The 26634-nt window shown below is 43.6% G+C and overlaps 1 protein-coding gene across 2 annotated transcripts in view; it reads right to left on the bottom strand.

Moving 5' to 3' along the window:
- The window catches only part of DTNBP1 (dystrobrevin binding protein 1), a 309854-nt gene that overhangs the window by 230128 nt on the left and 53092 nt on the right, over window positions 1-26634 (bottom strand). For both annotated transcript variants that reach the window (XM_063923203.1, XM_063923204.1), the window contains exons 2-4: window positions 16479-16532; window positions 16325-16375; window positions 10404-10464 (exon numbers count right to left, since the gene is read on the bottom strand). In XM_063923203.1, coding sequence (XP_063779273.1) covers window positions 10404-10464; window positions 16325-16375; window positions 16479-16532 — 166 coding nt within the window. The remainder of the gene's footprint in view (window positions 1-10403; window positions 10465-16324; window positions 16376-16478; window positions 16533-26634) is intronic.

Genomic DNA, 26634 nt, shown 5'->3' on the forward strand with positions numbered 1-26634 from the left:
AATCTTTGTTCTTCTTATGATCTTTAGAACTGTTGGAATGATAGGAAGTGGAGAAAATTATATATATATATATATATATATATATATATATATATATATATATATATATATATATATAGTTACCCAGGTGCGGCACTCGATGTATCACAAACACAGTCTGGAGGTCAATACTGTTTCAACAACGTTTCAATGCTCGCAAGCACTATCGTCAGGTTTATTAGAAAAAATGAGACATAACATACCTTAAATACACGTGCACCCGTGAAAAACGCCGCGCCGGCAGCTGAGGGAAAACCCTCCTCTTTTTCGGCCACGGCTAATTATGTCATTCTAAAGTGACACCCATCACCATAACAACATATACACATTTAAAATAACGGACCTGTAATTGCAAAAATACAGGGTTGATATATATAGAAACAAACATCTCTACTTTGACTATTAATATTAGCATGTATTTATAAATGATTTTTACAATAGTTCTTTATCCAAAACAACTAAAGCTCAGATACTCATTTAGTCCCCGCGGGGCTACTACATCCAGCCGGTGAATCCATTGCACCTCTCTCTGAATTAGCAAATGATTCCTATCACCACCTCTGACTGGTTTTTTTACCCAGTCAATCATTCTATATTTGATACTTGCAATAGAGTGTTTGAACTCTGCGAAATGACGTGCAACAGGTTGCTCTGATCTCGTGCTACTATTCAATGCTGCTCTTATTGCAGATCTATGTGCCGTCATACGATCCTTAAACCTCCCCTGTGTCTTCCCTATATATGAAAGACCACAGGGGCAGATTATTTGGTATACCACATAACTCGAGTTGCAAGTAAGATGGTGACGGATAAGGAATTTCTTACCCGTATGAGGGTGATAAAAAGAATCACCGGGTATCATATAGCTACAAGTTGTACACCCACATTTAAAACAACCTAAAGCCTTTCTAGAAAGAAAATGTGCCGGTTTATTTTCTTCATAATTGCCAATATCAGCCCGTACCAGTAAATCTCTAAGGTTTTGACCTCTAGTATAACATGGCATAGGGTCTACATCAACAAAAGGCAATTGTTGGTCTGATTTAATGATATGCCAGTTATCTCTAATTACCTTATTAACCTCTCCTGATTGGGTATTAAATTGATTCACTATCGGCATCTTCTTGTTCTGTTGTTTCCTAACTGTTTTATTGAGCAACATCTTTCTGTCTATTTTCTGAACCTTATCTCTAGTATGTACTAGCATTTCTCTGGAGTAACCCCTAATTGCTAGTTTCTCTATGAGTGCATTTATTTGTTCTTCTGCCACTCCACTGTTAGAATTAATCCTCCAGATACGTAGCATTTGAGAATAAGGTAATGAATTTTTTAATTTGACCGGGTGACAACTATTATACTGTAACAATGTATTCCTGTCTGTGGATTTTATATGTACAGATGTTTCAAATTGGTTATCAATCAATTTAATAGCCACATCTAGAAAATCAATGCAATCCTTACTCATGCGGTACGTCAATTTAACCGGGTTTTCACTAGCATTATTAGCTTCAATCAGTTTCACTAATGATTCCTCAGACCCTGACCAAATAATGAATAAATCGTCTATAAAACGAGTGTATAATGCGATATTAGACAATATTGTCGGATCTTTAAAGAACATCTCATGTTCGACCCCAAACATAAATATGTTTGCTTTTGCCGGGGCTACTGCGGAGCCCATTGAACAACCACTTAATTGGATATAGTATTTTTTATCAAACAAAAAATAATTCTTTTTCAAAATAAACTCCAACAATTCCAAACAAAAATCAATAAATGCCAAATCAAAAGTGTTATTCTCCATCAAAAATCTTTTAACTACAACTAAACAAACATCATGTGGAATTATTGTGTATAAACGGACTACATCCGCACAGACCATCCAGGAATTCTCCGGGATATCACGTAATGCAGTCAGTTTATTCAGAAACATGGTAGTATCTAACAAAAAAATTCTTGTGCTGCTGAACTAAGGGTTGAAAAATGGTATCCAAGTATGTAGAAATTGGCTGTGTAAGAGAGCCCCTAGAGGAAACAATAGGGCGTCCCGGTGGGGGGATTAGCCCCTTATGCACTTTAGGTAGCGTATAAAATACCGGTGCCACTGGGTGCTTAGGTAACAATACATCAGCCAATTTCTGTTCAATAATTTCTTTCTGGACGGCATTTCTCAAGATGTCTCCTAATTCTTTGTAAAAGGTATCTACTGGGTCCCCCCTTAACAGTTGGTATGTTTTCACATCCATCAACTGTCGTAGAATTTCACGGCGGTAATCCTGAATGTCCTGGAGGACAATTGCCCCTCCTTTATCCGCCGGCCGTATAATTACATTGGTATTTCTAGAAAGGGATTCCACTGCTCCTCTCTCCTCTGGAGACAAATTGGGATGAATCTCTCTAGGACCTTTCGTAGTGTCCTGTACCCCTCTGTCAACTATACGCATAAAAGTCTTGAGACTGGCATTATTAGTGTTAGGGTCAAATGTTGATTTTGGTGCTATTTTTCTAAGTTGTTCCGGAATGGGTCTCGTCGGTTCCACTTGTTGTAATGGATTTGATCTATGAAAAAATTCTTTAATCTTCAGTTTTCTGAATAGTTGGTACTTCTCTTGCTGCCATTTAAAATCGTCAAAATACGTAGTCGGGATATATGACAATCCTTTACTCAATAATGAGCTTTCTGCAGTAGATAAATCGTATGAAGATAGGTTAATAATTATTTCTTTCGTGTCGTAGGTGGCTTCTTGGCGGGGTTTGAGCCTTTTGCTTTGGCCCCCCCTCCTTGTTCTCTTTTCTCTTTTGCAGATAACTTTGCTCTTGTTTGTGCTCCTAAAGGGGCCATCCCAGATGTGGAAGCTTCTGAGTCACTATTAGTGCTGTTAAATTCTTGTGAAGATGATTCTCTATGGATATCATTCCTCTGGGCTCTACGGAAAAATGGTCGTCTATTACCATTATTCCTACCCCCTAATATCCATTGGTACACAGTGTGTGATTCATAGTCCTGCTGTACTTTAGAGAATTTTTCTCTTTTGAATTTTAATAGATCACGTCTATAAGTAGCTACTTGGTTTTCCAGTTTCTTTATCCAGTCGCCATCTGTGTCAGTGCTTAATGTAACTACATGTTGCGTCTCAAATCGTTTGATTTTTTCCATCAGCAGTGCTTGTTCTTTTTTAGCAAACTCAATAATCAGGAGCATTAGGTCAAATGAACAGCGGTTCAATATACCGATCCATTTCTTGCAAAATTGTGGATCCTGTCTCCCCACTGTTGGACCATTTTTCATGCGTAGTCCTCTGGGTATGATCTTAGCTCTATAGTGGTCACTAAGTGACATAGCATGAAAATGGAAGTCTATTTCCTTTCTTTTCATTTTCCATAATTCCTTGTATAAGATGTCACTGGTGACTGCTTCTGGTTGTTTATTAAGACACTGTGATTCCAAGATAATTTCAGCTTCGGCATCTGAGAACCCGAAAGTATCGCTTCCAGAAAATAATGCTGGGTTAAAAGGATACTCTGTTTCCAATTCACCACCTTCCGCCATGTTTAAATAATGAATTGTTATTCAATAACAACTAAATTTGTCATGTATCCAAATAGGTTTATTTCACAAAACCATGTCAGTTATCGTTCCTGTGAGTAATCTCACTTTCATAAATCTTCACCAACTCAAAAACAACACAGTCCGTTTCCAAACTAACACCCAGTGTCTAGGTGCAAATCCAAATCAAACAACGGGTCAACCTGTATACCGATATTTTTTAGTTATCGGGTGCCATGACTGTTAGGACTGTATGCACAATCCATTCAAATAGAAATAGCATGGGTCCGGCACTCCTCGATGGCTTCCACTATTGCATCGGTGCCTTCACATGTACAGCGTGTACAAACATATAGTTACCCAGGTGCGGCACTCGATGTATCACAAACACAGTCTGGAGGTCAATACTGTTTCAACAACGTTTCAATGCTCGCAAGCACTATCGTCAGGTTTATTAGAAAAAATGAGACATAACATACCTTAAATACACGTGCACCCGTGAAAAACGCCGCGCCGGCAGCTGAGGGAAAACCCTCCTCTTTTTCGGCCACGGCTCAATAAAACAGTTAGGAAACAACAGAACAAGAAGATGCCGATAGTGAATCAATTTAATACCCAATCAGGAGAGGTTAATAAGGTAATTAGAGATAACTGGCATATCATTAAATCAGACCAACAATTGCCTTTTGTTGATGTAGACCCTATGCCATGTTATACTAGAGGTCAAAACCTTAGAGATTTACTGGTACGGGCTGATATTGGCAATTATGAAGAAAATAAACCGGCACATTTTCTTTCTAGAAAGGCTTTAGGTTGTTTTAAATGTGGGTGTACAACTTGTAGCTATATGATACCCGGTGATTCTTTTTATCACCCTCATACGGGTAAGAAATTCCTTATCCGTCACCATCTTACTTGCAACTCGAGTTATGTGGTATACCAAATAATCTGCCCCTGTGGTCTTTCATATATAGGGAAGACACAGGGGAGGTTTAAGGATCGTATGACGGCACATAGATCTGCAATAAGAGCAGCATTGAATAGTAGCACGAGATCAGAGCAACCTGTTGCACGTCATTTCGCAGAGTTCAAACACTCTATTGCAAGTATCAAATATAGAATGATTGACTGGGTAAAAAAACCAGTCAGAGGTGGTGATAGGAATCGTTTGCTAATTCAGAGAGAGGTGCAATGGATTCACCGGCTGGATGTAGTAGCCCCGCGGGGACTAAATGAGTATCTGAGCTTTAGTTGTTTTGGATAAAGAACTATTGTAAAAATCATTTATAAATACATGCTAATATTAATAGTCAAAGTAGAGATGTTTGTTTCTATATATATCAACCATGTATTTTTGCAATTACAGGTCCGTTATTTTAAATGTGTATATGTTGTTATGGTGATGGGTGTCACTTTAGAATGACGTAATTAGCCGTGGCCGAAAAAGAGGAGGGTTTTCCCTCAGCTGCCGGCGCGGCGTTTTTCACGGGTGCACGTGTATTTAAGGTATGTTATGTCTCATTTTTTCTAATAAACCTGACGATAGTGCTTGCGAGCATTGAAACGTTGTTGAAACAGTATTGACCTCCAGACTGTGTTTGTGATACATCGAGTGCCGCACCTGGGTAACTATATGTTTGTACACGCTGTACATGTGAAGGCACCGATGCAATAGTGGAAGCCATCGAGGAGTGCCGGACCCATGCTATATATATATATATATATATATATATATATATATATATATATGTATATATATCCCGACTGAAACACCCACGGTGTCACCAGAGCATCCACTGCTATTGCTGGAGGGTCCCTCGACCTGGAACAATATCTCTGAAGCTTCTTGTCTAGACGAGATGCCATCATGTCTATTTGAGGAAACACCCAAATTACTTGTCAATTCCGTGAAGACCTCTTGATGGAGGCCCCACTGGAGATCATACTTGCTGAGGCAGTCTGCTTCCCAGTTGTCCATTCCTGGAATGAAGATTGCTGACAGAGCGCTTGTATGTTTTTCCGCCCAGCGGAGAAACTTTGTGGTTTCTGCCATCGCCGCTCTGCCTTTTTTTTTTTTTGTTTCGCCCTGGCGGTTTATGTACTACTGTTGTTACATCATCCAACTGGACCAATTCGGGCAGATTGCGAAGATGTTTCGCTTGCAGAAGGCCGTTTTAAATGGCCCCTAACTCCAGAACGTTTATGTGGAGACATGTTTCATGACCTGACTAGACCATCTTCATGGAAGATTGACCTCCGTGGGACTGCACCTCAGCCTCGGAGGCTTGCATCTGTGGTTACCAGGATCCAGTCCTGGATCTCGAACCTGCGCCCTCTAGGAAGTGAGAGCTGTGTAGCCACCACAAGATTGAGATTCTGGTCTCTGAAGACAGGATAATCCTTCGGTGCATGTGTAGGTGGGATCCGTGCTACTTGTCCAACAGATCCCCCTGGAACACTTCTGGCATGAAATCTGCCAAACTTTCCCAGCAACCGAATGCATTGCTAAATTCACACTATTGCCTGTTTCAGAACATGTCTGACCAGGCTCTGAAGTTCCAGAACCTTTTTCACTGGAAGAAAAAAACTCTGTAGCTCTGTGTACAGTATGCTTCCCAAAAAAAAAACGACAGATTCGTTGTTGGAAACAACTCTGCTTTAGGCAAGCTTAGGAGCCAACCATGTTGACGAAAAACTGTCAGGGAGAGTGCAATGTTTTGCACTAACGGGCCCCTGGATCTCGCCTTTATCAGGAGATCGTCCAAGTACGGGATAATCGTGACTCCATGCTTTTGAAGGGGAACCAGCATTTCCGCCGTTATGTCGGTGAAAAAACCATGGAGCCGTGAATAGACCAAACGGCAACGTCTGAAACTGGTAGTGACAATCCTGAATTGCACACCGCAGTGACGCCGAATGGAAATCTGCAAGTAGTCCTTCTTTATGTCTACCGAAACAAGGAAACCTCTTTCCACCAGACTGAAAATCACTGTCCTGAGAGATTCCATCTTGAATTCAAGTCTCTTATGGTAGACACTGAGGGATTTCCGTTTAGGATTGGCCTCTATCCGGTCTCAGAACTACGAAAAAGGCCTGATTAACGGCTTTACCCTGGTGTGACGGGGGGAACCCGGACAATGACATGATTCAGACACAATTTTTGTATTGTGTCGCATACTACCTCCCTGTTCGGAGGAGAACTGGTAAGGCCGATTTGAAAAAAAATCGTTGAGGGGAAACGTCTCGAAAACTGCCAGTTTTTCGAATGAATCCAGAACTGACTGAAATGTTTTTTTTTTTGTTTTTTAGACGCGCCCCCACCAGTGCGGCCTCCTGCAAGAGAGCCCCAGCGGCATGCAGTGGATTCGGCAGATACAGAGGATGATTTCTGCACCTGTGATCTGGAAGAGGCTGCGGACCTCTTCCCTTTCCTAAACCTGCAAAGAAAAGGGTATCTAACTTCTTGTGCATCTATTGGGTCGAAATGACGGCATCCCATAATGATGCGTCTTCATTCGTTGTGATTGACCATAGGGCCAGAAGGTTGACTTACCTGCGGCCGTTGCATGAAAACAAATCAACTAGGCCATCACCAAACAAGGCTTCACCTTCCTAGGGAAGAGGCTCCATTTTTCTTAGAGTCAGCATCAGCATTTCCACTGGTGAATGCACAACGATCGCCTACCCGAGACCGCTATAGAAATGGCCTGTGAATCCAAGAGTCCAATTTCCACTGCAGTCTCACTTAAGCATGCTGCAGCGTCCTTGATATGATCCAACGTAAGGAGTATCTCATCTCCCTCCAGGGTAACTATATCGGACGACAAGGTATCCTATCATTTTTGAATACTACTACTCACCCATGCGCCTGCCATGGCAGGCCTAAGTAAGGTACCCGTGGTTACATAGCTAGAATATAGCGTAGCTTCCTGTATACGATCCATTGGATTTGTGACATGGTCCCATGCCGAGCATGGAGAGACTCGCACTTTATTCTGTCCGCGGCGGGAACGAATAACCATCGGAAGCCACCAGGATTCTTTCTCAAACAGAGATCTCAGTACATGAGCTTAGCTATTCGTATATATCTATACATACATATACATACTATATACATATAAACATATATTAATCCACATACATATATAGACCCTCCGTCAGGGACAGCAGGGTTCTCTGTGACGTTAATACGTCCTTAATTGTACTGCGCAATATTGGATGTAATCAGGAAACAATCTGATCGACACAGGAATCAGTATCTGTGTCGGTATCAGGGAGTAGCAACTGGGCCAAATAAAAAATTTTGCGACCCCGAGGGGTCTGAGGTAAAAATAAGTATGAACATCACATCCTCCATAGATATTTCTAAGTCTGTGTCTGGGATACACGTTTATGCAACCTTACTCTGATATGCAAATATTATTTTATTTTATTACCCAGTCAGTTATTAGTCGTGCCGACAGGGTCACCCCACACATGTCCTTGTCCCAAATATAGTTTTCTCCTGGGAAAAAACATTCAGCCATCGGCATGTTGACACACATGTACCAAGTACCCACAGACACACCAGCTTATGGGACACAGAGGATTTTTCAGCACACCCAACCAGCGCCAAAAATATATAGTCTGGACAATAATAAATACATATAGGACAGACTTTTAGCGCATATGTGTGTGTATATATATATATATATATATATATATCTATACATATATGTATAACAAGCACCCATATTGCTGCGCCCCCCCCCCGCCTGTTTTGCACCCTGAACATTTCAGCAGTGAAGGAAGGACCAGCGTCTCTCTGAGGAGAAAAAATGGCGCTGAGCTGTGTGCTGGTGAGACTAGAAAGAAGCCCCGGCACCGTAATGGCGCGCTTCTGTCCCGCTCATAAATAATTTCGCTGGCAGGGTAAGGACAGTGCCCAGGCACTAATGTCCACTTTATTGCCAGCCTTTTTGTGAGGATTTATGCTGTCCAGGGCGCCCCCCCAGCACCCTGCAGTGCTATGTGTGTGGGAGCAAGGCGCGCAGTCTGCCTTACGGCGCACGGTACCTCAGAAAAGCCGTCACTGAAGAGAAGTCTTCTTTCTTCTGCTACTCACCTGTCTTCTGACTTCTGGCTCTGTAAGGGAGGTGACTGCAGGCTGCGGGAGCGAGCATCTGAGCGTACCCAGCGATCAAACCCTCAGGAAATAATGGTGTCCTGTAGCCAGAAGCAGAGCCCTTGAACTCACTAGAAGTGGGTCATAACTTCTCTCCCCTAAGTCCCACGAAGCAGGGGGACTGTTGCCAGCAGCCTCCCTGAAAATAAAAAACCTAACATAATTCTTTTTCAGAGAAACTCAGTAGAGCTCCCCTGTAGTGTGTCCAGTCTCTCTGGGCACAATTCTAAAACTGGAGTCTGGAGGAGGGGCATAGAGGGAGGAGCCAGTTTACACCCTTTGAAAGTCTTAAAGTGCCCATGTCTCCTGTGGATCCCGTCTATACCCCATGGTTCTGAATGTGACCCCAGCATCCTCTAGCACGTATGAGAAACGTGGATTTCCCAGCCTTAACTTTGGAAATACATGCATCCAGTTCAACCCGAAAAAGCTATTCCCCAGTTAAGGGGAGGGATTCCACATTATGTTTGGATTCTGCGTCCGCAAACCACTGCTGCAACCACAAGGCCCTGCCGCTGACACTGCCATGGCAGACGTCCAAGCATTAATGTTCCCCATCTCCTTTAGGGGATCACAGAGGACAGGGGTAGTGTCCTGAATGTGCTTCAGGAGGGTTACCATAGTAACTACGGGCATATCCCCGAGAGGCTCCCCTGAATTTGCGTGGCCCAAGAATGAATAGCATGGGTCATCCAGCAACCCGCAATGACTGGTCTTTGTGAAAGGCCGGCTGCAGTGCATATAGATTTTAGGGTACTCTCTATCTTTCTATCCCCAGGATTCTTCATAGTAAAGTAGCCCGGGGAAGGCAGCACCACCTTCTTAGACAAGCGAGAGACTGAGAAATCCACCCCAGAGGGTTCCTCACAAAATGTTCTACCTTAAGGAGCATATGGGAAAGTGCGCAAAATCTTTTTGGAATTTTTTGTCTGGATTTTTCCAGGCCTGCTTGAATAAGTCATCTAACTCTGGAGAACCAGGAAAAGTGACATTGGGCTTGTTTTGGACAAAGAAAAATGACTGCTGTGATGCAGCGTCCTCTAGAGGGAGCTTTAACTCGTCCCTTATAGCCAAAATGAGGGGTTCAGTACCCTATTTATATTTATTGGACTATATTAAGACAAAGCTAGGGAGAGTAAACTGGCTATAAAAAGTGTCCACCCACTTTGGCATTTTTCATTGTCTTTTGTTACATCGTGCAATCAAATTGGATTTATTCATAAATTCTTAATAATGATCAACACAAATGTTTACACATGTGATAACCACACATTTCCTGTTAGCTAGGTTTTATTGTATAAAGAACTATATTTTATACAGGGACAGGCCCACAATGGAAAAAATGTGAACAAATATAACTTAACACCTAAACAACTGCCTAAGAAACCGCTAAACCTGCAAACTATTTCCGAGGAGGTTTCAATACCCTACTTTGGTTACAGATTTAGTACAAACGTGGCTGCCCCCACCTCCTCGTACTGGAAATGAATGATTTACACTGGAATTTGAACGCTGATGACCTATAAGTAGCATGAAGACAGAGGCATGAGGCATAGCCAACAGAATTGTTGTAGCTTGGTACTCAGCAGTCTACACTACACATAATATAATATGCAGCCACTTGTATATTAGATGTAGAATAATAATAGTTACCTCCCCAGCTTTGGCACAATCTCTGGCACCTTTATGTAGGGAAGCCCAGGACTCTTCATACCTTCACAAAAATAAGAAAACAGAGTTGAGATACCGAATGAAAATATATGTAAAATGCAGGAAATTAAAAAATCTAAAATACAGATGTGTCCTATTACAACTTTGCTCCGTGCGCTACCAGTCGCGTTACACATAATGCGTGAGTGCAGTGGTACTCGGTAGCACCGAGCGTTTTTCTCACGTTTTTTTCCGCGAAGTTGCAGCTCTATCTGCATTCGAAATGCCATATTACATAGCATGGCATTTTGTATGCAAAGACAGTCGCAGTCACACACAGAAAATAGGAATGCTGCATATCATTTTAATCAGCAGAAGCTGCTTGTGCGTCCTATTACATTACTTTGCGTTCAGAGTTACCGATTCCCGGCACGCATGGTGCAACTTCAATCGCTGTTTAGCGTGACTGCAGCAAGGATGTAAGAGGACACATCTGTACTATGTGGTTGAGCCTTCGAATGAAGAACAAGCCATACCTTAAGATGCACAAGATGGGACATTTTGAAAGAAAAGCAGAGAAACAAAATTGTTTAAACCAATGGTGTTTACTAGAAAATAAAATAATTTGCTTCCATGCATTACACCAAGTTTACGGTAAACTGAAAAATAAAATCAGAAATACAATCATGCTTGTAATTGATTTGTAGGCAAAGAAGTGGAGTCACAAAACAAAAATGCTGTCTCTGTCCGCATCACTAGACTAACTGACTGTGATAGAGGATTGCTACTTTGGGTTCCCTCACAAGCAGTTGTACATTTGGTCCAATGGGAAAACAAAAAGGTAAACCCAGTACATATTGTAGGAAGGATGACTTCAGCGGCTGATACACTGTGTATACCAAAATCTTAATCTTTTTATCCCAAAACTTTACCACTTGTTCAAACGCAAACTTTTTTTTAAATCAAGTATATTTTTTATTGTTTTTCAAGAAACAGAGATAAAAAAGACAAAACACATCACAGCAAACACATAACATATGCATTTCAAGTGGTAAACCATTAAGCAGAGATAATGACAGTTGTCCCTAATATAGTAAACGGCACAGAACTATCACTACGCAATTAGAATACAAAGAAGAAGAATAAGCAATTTCGAATTAGGGTTTTGAAAGTAGAACAAATCACGTCCAATCCATGGACAAACAGGATAGTCCCGTCTAGCAATACTGGTAAGAAGCTGTCAATATGCAGATATACATGGAGGCAGGTTGACGTGTGCTGAAAGCAAGGGGTTGGTGAATAAATCAAACAATACAATTTAATTTATGCAGTGGAATCAAGTATATACTGGTCTTGTCATATTTTACAACACATTTATGCTTAGCATACATAAAACGCTGGTGGTGTTCACTAACGCCACCCTGGCTACAGAGAAGGGAGGGTCGTGGCCCATCCAGGTGAAAGCTGTACAAACGTGGGACAAGGTAAGGAGATTATTAATGTAGAAGCGGAGACGGACAGAGAGAGTGTTCTGCAAATCAAGCCCAAATATACAGACACATGGACTAATAAAAGGGATCCCAATACCCATATTACGTATACGTCGTTACTTCCTCCCAGAAGGCAGATACCCGCGAGCATAGCCAGAGCAGATGACAGAAACCAGCAGCTGGAGCAAAGCATTTAGGGCAAGTATCAGATGCCGAACCTCCAATTTCAAACAGTGTACACAGGGGTCCAGAAGACCCTGTCTAAAATGTAGAGCTGGATCTGTTGAAATCAGGAATAAGCCGTGGTGGCCATCAGGGTGTAGAGGACATTGTCCCAATCTTCATCTTTAATCGATCGTGCCCAAATACACCAACCATTTAGCACTTAGAGCACCCAAACGGTCAGTTCCAGCGGAGGAGAGAGGAGTAAAGAACAGAAATGTTCTTACGGCATGGCATGTTTCGGACCAGTGCATGTACAGGGGAGTCAGAGTTGGGGAGTAAGCCCCCCCCCCACTGTGCAGATAAGGCATGACAGAGTTGTACATATATCATAAAAAATAGTGTCTAGGAATGGCATATTGATAGGTTAAGTAATGAAAAGTATGGAGAACTCCATCCTAGTAGAATTGGCCAATTACAGATACCGCAAAAGAGATCCAACCCGAACTACCCTGCAAACTACATATTATTCCACATAGGAGAGCAGGGGTCAATAGTGGGATTCTCTAACAATTTCTTGACTGCCATTCATACTCTCCAAGCTTGTTGTAGCAGAGGAGGGAGAGAGGACAATGGGCCAGTGTCAAAAGGAACTGTAGTGGAGAAAATGTAGAAAATGCCTTACCCAGGAGGGCAATAGGGAAATTCCCATACTCCCCAGATTTAACCCATTCACCCAATTCAGCTAGCTGAGTGACCAAGTAGTAGAGACGCACGTCTGGCAAGGGCAAACCGCTCTCACGTCTCAATCTACACAGTGTTTTAAACGCAATACGTGCCTGCTTAAGATCTCACATAAAGAAAGTAATATAATGGGAAATCACCTGAAACTGTGAAATTATGACATAAACCGGGGTATTCTGGAGTAGATACAAACACTTAGGCTGGACAATAATTTTAACAAGGTTTACACGGTGAGTAACTATTAGGGGAGTTTCTGTCAAACTCAAGTCTTACGTGCGCAAATGGTCTATCTGGGGAGTCAACTACTTGAAATTTTGATTATCATGAAAATATAAAAACTTCCCTGTGAAATCAACCGTCCATGTAAGATGACAATTTTCACTCATGGCCATTTAATTGATGCATTCTCATTAATTTGCATGTATTTGCAACGTAAAAGGGCATAATAAACCACAGCAATACCTGCCCCAGGGGTCTGTACAAAGCAAATCTTTTCTAGGACTACCTGTGACTACATACAGTTATGGACAAAATTTGTTTCTACCCTTAGAGCTTATTGAAACAATGCTTCATTCCTCTTTGAAAAATGATCAAATTAAAAGCTACGCTCTCACATATATGTGCATGCCTTTGCTATTACATAGAACAAAGCAAAGAAACTGTGAAAACACATACATTATTGCTTATTCTCCAAAGCTACTCTAAAATGGCCTTGACAGATTTGTTGGTACAACTTAGAAAAGATAAAAAATAATTAGTGATATTTCAAATTCTTGAATTAGCATTGCACGTCTTCATTCTTCTAACCAGTCATTCAGCTTTTTAAATGGAGAAAAGTAGTCCATCTGCTATCTGGTATCATTGCGTGCACCCCACAGAACATGGGCCAGAGAAAGCAAGAGAGTTGTCAGAGATCAGAAAGAAAATTATAGACAAGCACGTTAAAGGAAAAGTCTATAAGACCATGTCCAAGCAGCTTATTCCTGTGACTACAGTTGCAAATATTATTATGAAGTTTAAAGTCAATGGGACTGTAGTCAAACTCCCTGGAAGCGGCCACAAGAGGAAAATCGACTCCACATAAAACAGGAAAGGGAGAATGATTTAAAAAGAGCCAAGGAAACCTTCCAAAAAGACACGCTGAATTCCCAGGTCAGTGTCTGATCGCACCATTTAATGCTTTTGAGCTCCAGGAAAGAAGACCCAGAACGACTCCACTTTTGAAAAAACAATATGAAAAAGCAAGACTGGAATTTCTAAAACGTATACTGACAAGCCAGAATGTTTCCAGCAGAATGTCCTCTGGACAGATCAGTTAAAAATGGAGATTTTTTAAAAGTTTGAATCTGCTCTATGTTCACAGACAAAATCATTAAGCATTCAAAAGAGAAAAACAACATGCCTACTGTGAAATAAGGTGGAGGCTCAGCTTTGTATTGGGGCTTCTTTGCTGCATCTGGCAAGGGCTGCCTTAAATCTGTGCAGGGCGCAATGAAATATCAAGACTATCAAGGAATTCAAGAGCAAAACATCCTGCCCAGTGTCAGAAAGCTGTCTCAGTCACAGATTACGGGTCCTCAAACAAGATGATGACCCAAAAAATACAGCTATAAGTACCCAAGAATGGAAAAGAATCTTTTCATTAGTTTTATTATTTAAACTATTCTGTTTATTCAAAAATCATTTTCAAAGATTGATTCTATTAAATATGACAAACAATGATGGATGCCAAAAACTTTTGTCCATTTCAAGTTATTACAGTGAAATATATGGATTCATCTTTTTTTCATAGAAGGATACCAAGAAATGTGTGCACCACTGTAAATCAATGCTACAATCTGTGACTAGAAGCAGCAAAGGATGCTCCCCAGCTGTTCTGATTGTGTATTATTATAACAATCCAAAAGGCTGGGGAATGACCCCATCTGTCTCTCTCACACTATGCGGTCATAGATTCTGGATAAGATGGCTTAAGTCTTCTTCTCTTCCACAGTATCCATTTATCTTCTCAACCCCCAGTGGACATCATCTGCCACCAATTGTGATGGACAAACCCATACATTTTGTTTTTTTCCCATGCTTTGGCTCCATTCATTTTTTCACTAGAGTTCTCAACACTGTAAAACCACAACTTCCTTTTTTTTTTAGCAACTAGCTACCTCATCCTCCCCCCTGCACCCAACTTAACATGCAAATAGCAACACCAAAACACTCTCTTGCTGATCCACCGCTCATCTTCATGAAGCAACTACTCTAACTATTCTTTTAACAAGCCTGTCCTGCCGTGATCTTGCTGGATCTTTTTACTGCACAACACTTACTTTAGCCTTTGACAATGCAGCTCAGTCCACGATATACATCCTCCAATAATCCAAACCTTAACCACTGCACTCCAAACAGACTTGTCAGCTGCAAGCACTGTAGTACACCACTAGAGGAGGACTACCTCTCTACTCCCCCAACCTTTCGCCTTCTGAACTATCTCCCCCGATCAACGATTTGGCCATTTTCACATGGACGTCCCAGTTCTACATACAACCTGTCTACCTCACCCAGAAGAGTATTGCCTTGGTATCACAGTTTGCTTCATCCTCCGCTGCATTCACCACAAGCGGATTTTCTATCAGTCATGTTGCCTGCAACTTTAAACAATTGACACAATAGGATGATTACTTCTCAAACCAAAACTTTTCATCCATTCTATTATCTCCCCTTCATTGCTTATAACCTCTTCTCTGATATCCCCTCACCCACTCATAATTGCTTCAGTCCACTTTAAATGGTGCAATCAAGACTGATCATCTTCTCACAGCTCCACATTCACCACACCACTCTACAAATCCCTACACTGGCTCCATGTGTCCTCCAGAACCTAATTACTTCCCTTCACCTACAAAGCCCTCAACAGCACCATCCCTTCATACTATTCTAGTCTCTTTACAAAATATACTGCTTCGCGCTCTCCTAGATTAATCACTAACCGTCAACCTGGCAATCTCCTCTGACTACAACTTCAAACATGCCGCTTATGGAATTTCTTACTACTGTCAAAAACATTCCCACAACCTTTCAATTCTTTAAATACTATCTGAAAACTTATATCACTATTATATCCTGCCTTACTAACACTGACATACAGATATGTCCTCATTCATCATTGCTGCAGTTATGCCTTTCAGCCCCTCTCGGTGAGTCGGTCTTGTGAGACTCTGCTACAGCTGGGTGTCTTTTTTGCAGAAAATTACTCACATTCGCAACGTGTTGCAGCTAGGTTGCATGTCTGTGTGCAACAGAGTCTCTGAATCTGTATACGAAGTGTTAGGAGGATAATGGTTGAGCCTTATAAAATCAACCATTATTATTATAATGACAGCACTCTCTCTGCAGAGGTCTTCTTGAATTGCAACTCATTTAGAATACTGCCCCAAAAAATGCTCAATGCCAACGAGCACTCAAACTGATGAATTTAATCATCTGTTCAATGTTTGAATGATCTGCATCAATGAGGTAAGAAAATGGTGAAATTACCTGTTAAGGAGTTCCACACCTGCTGGAAACTTTGTTGACTGCTCAGTCGGCCTATGCAAACAAGAAGCAAACATTATAGTTGTGTGTGTGCAGACAAGTGTTTTAGAAGGTTACATTAATAAATGTTACCAAGGCAGACAACAAATGTTTATACCTGTGCTGCTTCTTTATCTTTACATCTCTTGACTTGTCACCCAAGCTCTTAAACCTGCAATCGAAAAATAAAACAATCTTCATGATTCAACCAGAATTCATCTGAACATAAAACAATAAAATATTTCTTACATATAGCAGACATGCATTTAGAACGGTATCTGGTCTCTAGGTCGACCACACTTAGGTCAACGATGTCTCAGTCGACCACTATAGATCGACAGGAAGTAGGTCGACATGGTTTCTAGATCGACAGGGACTCTAGGTGGACATGTTCTAGGTCCACATGACAAAAGGTCGACATGAGTATTTTACTTTTTTTTTCTTTTTTCATTTTTTGAACTTTTTAATACTTTACGATCCACGTGGACTACAATTGGGAACGGTAACCTGCCGAAGCATGGCAAGCGAAGCGAGCCATGCGAGGGGACATGGTGGAGTAATTGGGGTTCCCGGTCAACTGTACGGAGAAAACGATACCAAAAAGAAAAAAGTGAAAAAACTCATGTCAAGCTTCTGTCATGTCAACCTAGTACATGTCGACCTAGAAACCATATCGACCTACTTACTGTCGACCAATAGTGGTCGACCTTGCATACCACACCCATTTAGAACAGATATGTGTCAGAGCTAGGGCTGTGGTCACTAAGCACAGAATACACTACTTCGTATACTCTGGATTGTTTTCTAGTAACTGTCAAAGTCCCTCTAAAGTGTAAAGTACCTATATATGGGATGCGGTCAACATCCCGCTGGACGGGATCCCGGCGGTCGAAATACTGACGCCGGAATCCCGACCGCCACAATCCCGACATATTCTCCCTCCGTGGGTGTCCACGACACCCATAGAGGGAGAATATAATAGTGTGCCGAGCGTAGCGAGGCACTGTGCCCGCAGCGTGGTGAGCAAAGCGAGCCCGCAAGGGGCTGCGTTCCGCTCGCCACCCCTGTCGGGATTGTGTGGTCGGGATTCCGGCGTCTGTATTTCGACCGCCTGGATCCCGTCCAGCGGGATTACGTACTGATCCCCTATATATTTCCAACGGCTGATAAAAAGTATGTCACTGTGTGGTCGTGTGCCAATAAACAGAGAGTACGGCTGTCTCACAATGTAGGCTAGTAAGCAGTGAAAAGGGGCATCCGCAGGTCCTATCTAAAATGACGGGAGCTATTCAATAGTATGCGATGATGGGCACGAATACCGCGGGCGCCACCTTGCGTGAGCAGAAATCAGCAAAAAATCTGTCTTATGGGTACCCAAATTGCCATTTCGGAAGTACGTCAAATGCTTTGCATGGTTTAACCACTTTCGCACCTAAACCCGGAACATTTAAGTAATGTGTGCCCGTGGCACTTGACTATCCCTAGTCAGGCACCCATTACTTAAACTCCCCCAAGAACAATCGAATTCCCCGGTCTACATAAAAATTATTTTAATGGCAACATGGGTTAACCAAGAGAAAATGTGCAGGTACATAATGTGCATGTTTAAGCTTCTTCACTCAGCGGAAAAAATTAGATTTGTTTTACAGTTCATTAGTAAATTCAACATCAAACATGATAGCCAAATATTTGTGCTGCTGCTCTGCATAACTTTTTCCAAAGGCTGCTCTAAATTACATGTTTGCCAGTCTGTAAGAACATCCTCGAAATCCTCTTGTTCTAAAATTGTTAATAGCCTACTTTCATTTAGGAACAGAAGCCACTTAAGCTTTGTAACAAAGATGGGGAAGGGAATAAATCATATAAACGTAGAGAGACATGCAGAAATGTATAAGAAAAACACCAAATGAAGTAATGCTCCAAAAACAAACATTTTTGTTGAAGTACCAGTTTTAATATCGTTCTTTTCCAAGTATAGTAGTTCATGTTAAAAATAAACACATCTGTGACTAATACAGAAATTGCCGTTTTGAAGTTCTGTAGCCACCAGGTGACTAATACAGAAATTGCAGTTTTGAAGTTCTGTAGCCACCAGGTCAGCAACAGACGAACCTCCGGAGTCAGAGTGCTCATGTGAGATCTGATCCGATGATGTAGGCCGTCCCACTTGGAAATAATTAACCTCTGCAGAGGGCGAGAATGAAATTGAGCGTACTCTACCATGTCGAATGCCGACACCATCAGGCCAAGTACTTGCATCGCTGAGTGTATCGACAAAGGAAGCATCTTATCCTGTTTGTGAAGTCTCAGGACTTTTTCTGGAGACAGAAACAGTCGTTGACTGTGTGTGTCAGGAGTGCCCCCAGATGCACCATGCTCTGAGCTGGGACCAGCGAGGATTTCTTCCAACTGATGAGCCACCCATGGGCTTGTAGGAAGCTTACAGTCCATTGTAGATGACTGAGGAGGACATCGTGGGAGTTTCCTGAATAAGCAAGTCGGCCAGCTACGGCAGGCTCACGACTCCCTGCCGACGGAGATGGGCCGTCATTACGGCCATGACCTTGGTGAAGATCCGAGGAGCCGAAGCCAGTCCAAATGGCAGAGCCTGGAATGGATAGTAGAGGTTGACAATAGCAAACCGCAGATACTGCTGATGCGACATGGCAATAGGTATATGCAGTTACGCATCCTGTATATCCAGGGATACCACATAGTATCTGGGTTCCATAGCCAGTATAATTGAGCTCAGTGTTTCCATACGGAACTTGGACACTCTCACAAACTTGTTCAGTGATTTGAGGTTGAGTATAGGCCGGAAAGACCCATTGGGTTTCGGAACTAGAAACAGGGTTGAGTAGTAACCTCTCCCTCTCTGGGCCAGAGGAACCGGCACTACCACTCCTGTATTCAGGAGAGAACTCACAACCTTTTGCAAAGCCTGCGCCTTTAACGGATCCGAAGGGATAATCGTGGTGCAAAACTGGCGAGGGGGACATCACTTGAAGGAGACTGCGCACTCGTGAGAGACAACTTCTCGTACCCATGTGTCTGAAGTGGTCATTAACCAGACCTGGGTGAACTGCAGAAGTCGACCTCCCACCCTGGGGTCCCCCAGCGGGAGGCCTGCTCCATTATGCAGCAGGCTTGTCTTGTTTAGAAGCAGGCTGAGGGGCCGCCCAGGACTGCTTTGCCGTGGGCTTAGTGGTTTTGGGAGCACGAGATTGTCTCAGGTATGCCTGACCTTTTGCTTTCCCTTGAGGCCGAAAGGATCGAAAAGTGGTACCTTTAGCTTTCTGTGCGGAAGGATTAGTATTTGGGGGAAAGGAGCAGCTGCCAATTCAGACACAATTTGTCACGGCGGAGTTGCTTTGTGAACTGGACTAGTACTGAACACTGGGTTTGTTCTTGAGCGCTGTGGACAGAATTGGGCCGGCTTGATAAATGATCTGCTCATCCAGACGTGGCAGTCAGGCAGTATACTCTATGAGTACAGGTGAGCAGCTATGGGTACTGGAACACTGGTTGTCACCTAATGGAGAGTCACATGAACACTGGTGAGTTGACAAAATGCTGGGAAGACCAGCAATGCAGGAGATTCTCGGATCACTGGTTTGAACCAGTGCAATAGTTGTTGAAGAGACTGAGGACAACAGTAATGTCTGTAGAGGAAGCTGAGGGCATCAGCAATAATTGTAGACGAAGCCGAGAGCATCAGCAGAAACTGTAGACGAAGCCGAGAGCATCAGCAATGACTGTAGAAGAAGCTGAGGGCATCAGCAATAATAGTAGAGGAAGCGGAGGACATTAGCAATGCAGACAGTTCACTGAAGGCTGGGTGGTACTAGCGCAGTAGTTGTCGAGGAAGCTGAGGGCGTCAGCAATAATTGTCGAGGAAGCTGAGGGCGTCAGCAATAATTGTCGAGGAAGCTGAGGGCGTCAGCAATAATTGTCGAGGAAGCGGAGGGCGTCAGCAATAATTGTCGAGGAAGCGGAGGGCGTCAGCAATAATTGTCGAGGAAGCGGAGGGCGTCAGCAATAATTGTCGAGGAAGCGGAGGGCGTCAGCAATAATTGTCGAGGAAGCGGAGGGCGTCAGCAATAATTGTCGAGGAAGCTGAGGGCGTCAGCAATAATTGTAGAGGAAGTTGAAGGAGTCAGCAATAATTGTACAGGAAGCTGAGGGCGTCAGCAATAATTGTAGAGGAAGCTGAGGACGTCAGCAAAAATTGTAGAGGAAGCTGAGGGCGTCAGCAATAATTGTAGAGGAAGCTGAGGGCGTCAGCAATAATTGTAGAGGAAGCTGAGGGCGTCAGCAATAATTGTAGAGGAAGCTGTGGACGTCAGCAATAATTGTAGAGGAAGCCGAGGACGTCAGCAATAATTGTAGAGGAAGCTGAGGACATCAGCAATGCAGGTTTCCAGATGCTGGACAAACTGTGGCAGCACAGTGGGGATTCCAAATGCTGTGTAATGCAGTGTCAGCACTACTGGTTTCCCAGATGCTGTGATGTAGTGATTCTGCACAATGTATGAGATGATGCTGCAAGGTGGTAAACAGCAGTAGCAGGTTTTCCGGATACTGAGGTGCGCTACCTGGCGCAGCAGTTTGGAAGCTGGTAGGAACCAGCAGAACCTACTGCTGCTAAGGATATAGGATAGTCCCTCTGGATCACTGAAGGACTTCCAGTGAATCTGGAGATGCCGGGATATAGTGGCAGCGATGGCCCTTTAAATCATCCAGGGAGTCAGGGAGTGCATGAGATGACAACTGCAAATGCCGCTAGGGATATAGGATAGTCCCTCTGGATCACTGGAGTACTTCCAGTGGAACTGGAAATGCCGGGATGTAGTGGCAGCGATGGCCCTTTAAATAATTCAGGGAGTCAGGGAGTGTGTGAGATGGCAACTGCACTGAGTCTATTACCAGCAGGAGATTCTGGATCTCACTCCATGCTGAGAAACACCAAAGCACTGACAGCTTGCTAGTGCTGAGACCTGGAACTTATACCCAGTGCTTATAGCTGAGGAGATGTGCGGCTCACATGATGCGGAAGTGAATACGGACTGACTCCTGGAAGATCAGCTGACTGGAGACTGTCATGGCGACATCCATAGCTAGTTTTGGAGGGAACTCCGGTGTGGTGTGTGCATAGACAGACAGTAATGGCCGCAGGTCCTGAAAGCACAGGGAGGTGTATCTGGTGACCACTGGACTTGTGGATGCTGGCACGGAAGTATAGGACAGCATGAAGAATCCTCAATGATTGCTGTGCAGACACACCATGCAGAGACTTGCGGAGTTCAGAATTCACACAGAAGGTAATCAATACAGATGTAGCTCGTTAGCAGAGTGAACTCAGCATACAGCGAACTCATGGTGCTGGTGAGCTGTTTGTCCCAGCCAGCAGAAAACAAGCAGCTTACAGGACTGATGGCAGAGGTAAGTCACCAAATTATATGATTTTAGTTAGGATTTAGTTAGATCTTTTTATTTAGTTAGGATTGTGACAATTTTATTTAGGTCTTCCCCAAACAAAATGTCCCCCTTAAAGAGGAGTACCTCCAAGGTCTTTTTGGAGTCTAGGTCCACCTTCCATGACCTCAACCACAGAATACGGCAAGCCAGGACAGGCGTAGTCGACGTCTTGGCTGCCAACACACCCGCCTCAGAGGACGCCTCCTGAATGTAATAGGTGGCGGTGGTAATGTGAGACAGGTATTGTCTGGCATTCTTAGATATATCCTCGGGCAGTTCTTCCTCTAATGCCTGAATCCATGCTTCAATTCCTTTTGCAGCACAAGAGGCTGCAATAGTGGGTCTAGGTACAGCACCTATAAGGGAGTAAATAGATTTCAGGCATCCCTCCACACATTTATCTGTCGATTCCTTCAGTGAAGTGACAGTGGGACAGGCAGAGTGGATGACAGAACTAGGCGGGTGACATGAGAATCCACCGGCGGTGCATCTTCCCACTTGTTACATAACTCTGCAGGGAGAGGATAGCGAGCCAAGGCTCCTTTAGACAGAGGGAATTTCTCCCCTGGATTAGACCAGGGCTCCTGCCTGATGTCCACCAAATGTTCAGAATGGGGTAATAGATTTTTAACCATCTTCTGCCGTTTAAACATATCAGTTTTCTTAGCCACAGTAGTGGCTCATTTTGCAATGGAGAATTCTCGTCATAAACACTTGATTCAGTGTCTGACAGGACAGTATGCTTCCCCTCCTCTTCAGATGAAACATCTGAGAGATTTGTGGATTGTGAGGAGGAAGCAGCCCGCTTAGATGACCCAGAGACACTAGAGTGACCTGGAGTAGATTTTTGTCTGACCAAGGAATGATTTAATTGCTGCAACTGGTTAGACAAATTTTCTGCACAAGGCGGATTAACCATAGGGACAATTTGTGGCTGTAATGGCACAGGTGGTCCCATAGGGGGCGTAAGGCGTTCCACCAGAGTACCAAGTCGGTTTGTGAACGCAGCTCAGGGTGGCTCCTGATTGGTAACAGGAGCCGTGGACTGACTGGGAGATGTATGATACATAGTACACAGACCATCATACACAGCTTCACCCTCTGCTAAATCTTTGGTGCATGCTCTGCATGATGCAGGAGCATCCACAGACTTACTGCCCTTCTTGTTAGACATTGTACACAAATGCAACAACGGAGCGAATTAGTACGATAAAGCCAGACAGAGTACAATACCTGCAAATAAATCCGTTAGTATGCGACTGTAGACACAGTACACAACACCAGCGAAAAAATACTGGCTCGTATACTGGCCAATATATGCCAAGAACCTCGAATATTATGGTTGTTATAATTTTAATGGTGTATGGTGCACCAGCACCTTTGATCCTATATTGTAACACCAGCGAATAAATCCGGTATTATGTGACTGAGTACACCGTAGAATACAGATAATAGGTAATTACTGTGACGCACTATATATAGGACCCTGACGCACCCAGTCCCTTAGGGTACAGAATATAGTAATAGATATATCTGGGAAACACTGAACGTGAACGCACACAGCAGATACAGGCACACACAGTCACAGGCAATACAGACAATTATTAGGACAATAAAACTGCACTGGACTAGTATATGTACAGATATATATATAACACAGCACGGTCCTACACCGAAGGTATATATCATAATACTCGTACAATATATCCTGTAATAGGCACACTTTTTCTTAACTAAAGCTAGCTGTATAAAGACATGTAGAATACTCAAGTGTTTGTAAAGTCACAGCACTGTATACAGGCGGCTTTACAAGGGATACCTTGCCCTGCAGTCCCAGAGACTAGCCGCAACTTATAAGATGGCGCCCATCGTCTCAGTCAGAGAGTGAGGGACAGTGTGAGGCAGCTCCAGGGTGGGAACATCTGCAGTAGATGTCGCCCTGGACCGGGGAGAGGCTACAGGTCAAGCACCAGCTCCCCTATGCTGGACTTCCAACCCAGGTACCAGCGAGCCTAATTAAATGGGGCGTTAGTACACCCGATCTGTGCTCTATTGCCCTGGTGGTCTAGTGGGGTCCCTGCTCGGCGACAGTGTCCACGCCAGCGCCGCGACCCGTCCCCCAAATTCACGGTCGGAAACATGATTTAATGGCGGGTCCCGCCTGGGGGACCCTCTTACCTCCTCCCCGTAGAAGCCACGTGAACCAGGAGAGCGAGAGCGACCGTGTGCCTAAAGCCGTAGCATCTCGGCCGCAAGTACCGGGGGAACAGGCCGCGGGAGTATGCATCGCCGCTTGGGAGGTGATGGAGCTACAGCGCTAAAGTGTCACCATGACATACAGCGCTGACAGTCCAGTTTTGAATACATTTTCTGTAAGAAAAAGCTTTTTCAGGCTGCCCAGTGCAGCCCACCTGTTAAGTGATCTGCTGCTGCAGACACCAACTAAAACTGAGCTCACAGTGCCTGGAGGCGGGGATAAAGAGGAGGCCCCAATGCATCCTGGGAAAGGCTAAAGCTTTAGCCTGTTGGTGCCTCTGGATCAAGATCCACTCTACACCCCGATGTTTCCCTGTGGAAACCAATGTAACCTGCTACAGAAATCTGATTTACCAACTTCAATAAATGTTTGGTCTGAATCTGCAATCTGTGAACCCCATACATTGCTGATTTTTCTTACACAAACATCCATAATAGGTCAAATTGTCTCAATTGATGCTGATGTATGAGGGGCCTTACTAAAATCAGTAACTAAATTACATCAGCGGGAGATATGAATATAGCTATTCAGCACACTCAAGGCTCCCATAAATTTGCCTGCCAATTTCCCAAAGCAACCAGAACCTCTGAACGGATTTAACAACACATCTGGGAAATTGTTCATGTTAAAATCCCTGACCTTTGGGTGTGGCCAGCTGCCACAGAGACTTTGCTAACTATTAGAGTGCATGGTCTGGCCCCTTTATAATTATACATAATAAATTACTAAATACGGCCAGTGCATGCATGATAATGCACCTTATTAATAACCGCAATGCACTGTAGAGAATACACCATAGTCCTGTGCAGTGTAAGGTAACATATGTATAATGCACAGTCTGGAACCTGATCCCTGGTGGAGGAGATGGGTCCCCAGGCAGTGGGGCCCATCAGGGGTTTCCCCTGTGCCCCCAGTGGGCCAATCCGACCCTGGGCAGATGTATTAAGCCTGGAGAAGGGATAAAGAAGTGATAAAGAAGTGATAAACCAGTGATAAGCGCAAGGTGATAACGCATCAGCCAATCATTGCGGATTTGAAAAATTACAGTTAGGAGCTGACTGGTTGGTGAGCTGTCACCTTGCACTCGTCACTGCTTTATCCCTTCTCCAGGCTTAATACATCTGCCCCAGTGTTTGCATTTGAACTTCATGTATAGCAAAAGTGTGGGAGTGCACCAATATCACAGGTCATACAACAGTGATGCAGTGATTGGGTGGTTGTAAAATGGCAGTTAGGAGCTGACTGGCAGGTACATTAGCTCGTCCAAGGCCTCATATATCTCCCTCCCTATCCCTGAACATCTAGTACTGTGCACATCTGGGACTATGTTAAGATTATACACACACAGACATACAACACAATCTGTCTGTGGCCAGATTACATTGGGAAAACAGTTCCCTATTAAAGGTAAATAAATTTTTCCCCAGACACCAGTATATAGTGGCTTATTAAATTATTCAATTTGAATGCATTGCACATGACATAGAATGCTCCAGACAGTGTTTTTACTGCAGACCAGTACACTCTAAAAGTTCAGTTTTAGTCTTCAGATTGAAAAAAAAAAAAAATTAAAGAAAAAAACTGAAAAAACTGGAAAAAAAAACGAACGTAAGACTATACCTCCTGTGCTATGGAAGCTCCAAGTTTATAAATATGAAAGAGATTTCCCTAATAACGGCCCTCTGTCTGTGAATCAATAAAAAGGACAGCTTTTATTTATAAAAGATCCACTAACTCAAAGAACATTGGTCATACTGTGAATTTGTAGGAAAGCTGTGAAAATAAAGACCTAATGGCATTCTATGAAACTTAAAGCTATAGTTATAGACCTGTGCAAAATGGGAAAAGGCTACAAAATAATGGGAAGCAGTTAGCTTACCGACGTCGGGATCCCGAAGAAGGACTATCACGGCAGAGGTTAGGTTTAGGCAGAAGATGGGAATTATGGTTAAGGGGGAAGCGCAGGGAAGGTTAGGGTTAGGCATCCAGCGGGGAGGGTTAGGCAGCGGAGAAGGGAGGGTTAGGCACATAGAAAGGGACGTTAGGGTTAGGCATCCAGCCGGGAGGGTCAGGCACACAGAAGGGGAGGTTAGGGTTAGGCATCCAGCGGGGAGGGTTAGGCAGCAGAGAAGGGGACGTTAGGGTTAGGCATCCAGCCGGGAGGGTTAGGCAGCAGAGAAAGGAAGGTTAGGGTTAGGCACATAGAAGGGGACGTTAGGGTTAGGCATCCAGCCGGGAGGGTTAGGCAGCGGAGAAGGGAGGGTTAGGGTTAGGCACATAGAAGGGGACGTTAGGGTTAGGCATCCAGCCGGGAGGGTTAGGCAGCGGAGAAGGGAGGGTTAGGCACATAGAAGGGGACGTTAGGGTTAGGCACCCAGCCGGGAGGGTTAGGCAGCGGAGAAGGGAGGGTTAGGCACATAGAAGGGGAGGTTAGGGTTAGGCATCCAGCCGGGAGGGTTAGGCAGCGGAGAAGGGAGGGCTAGGCACATAGAAGCGGAGGTTAGGGTTAGGCAGCGGAGAAGGGAGGGTTAGGCACATA

Source organism: Pseudophryne corroboree, chromosome 5, assembly GCF_028390025.1.
Source record: "Pseudophryne corroboree isolate aPseCor3 chromosome 5, aPseCor3.hap2, whole genome shotgun sequence".
In the NCBI taxonomy this organism is placed as follows: Eukaryota; Metazoa; Chordata; class Amphibia; order Anura; family Myobatrachidae; genus Pseudophryne; species Pseudophryne corroboree.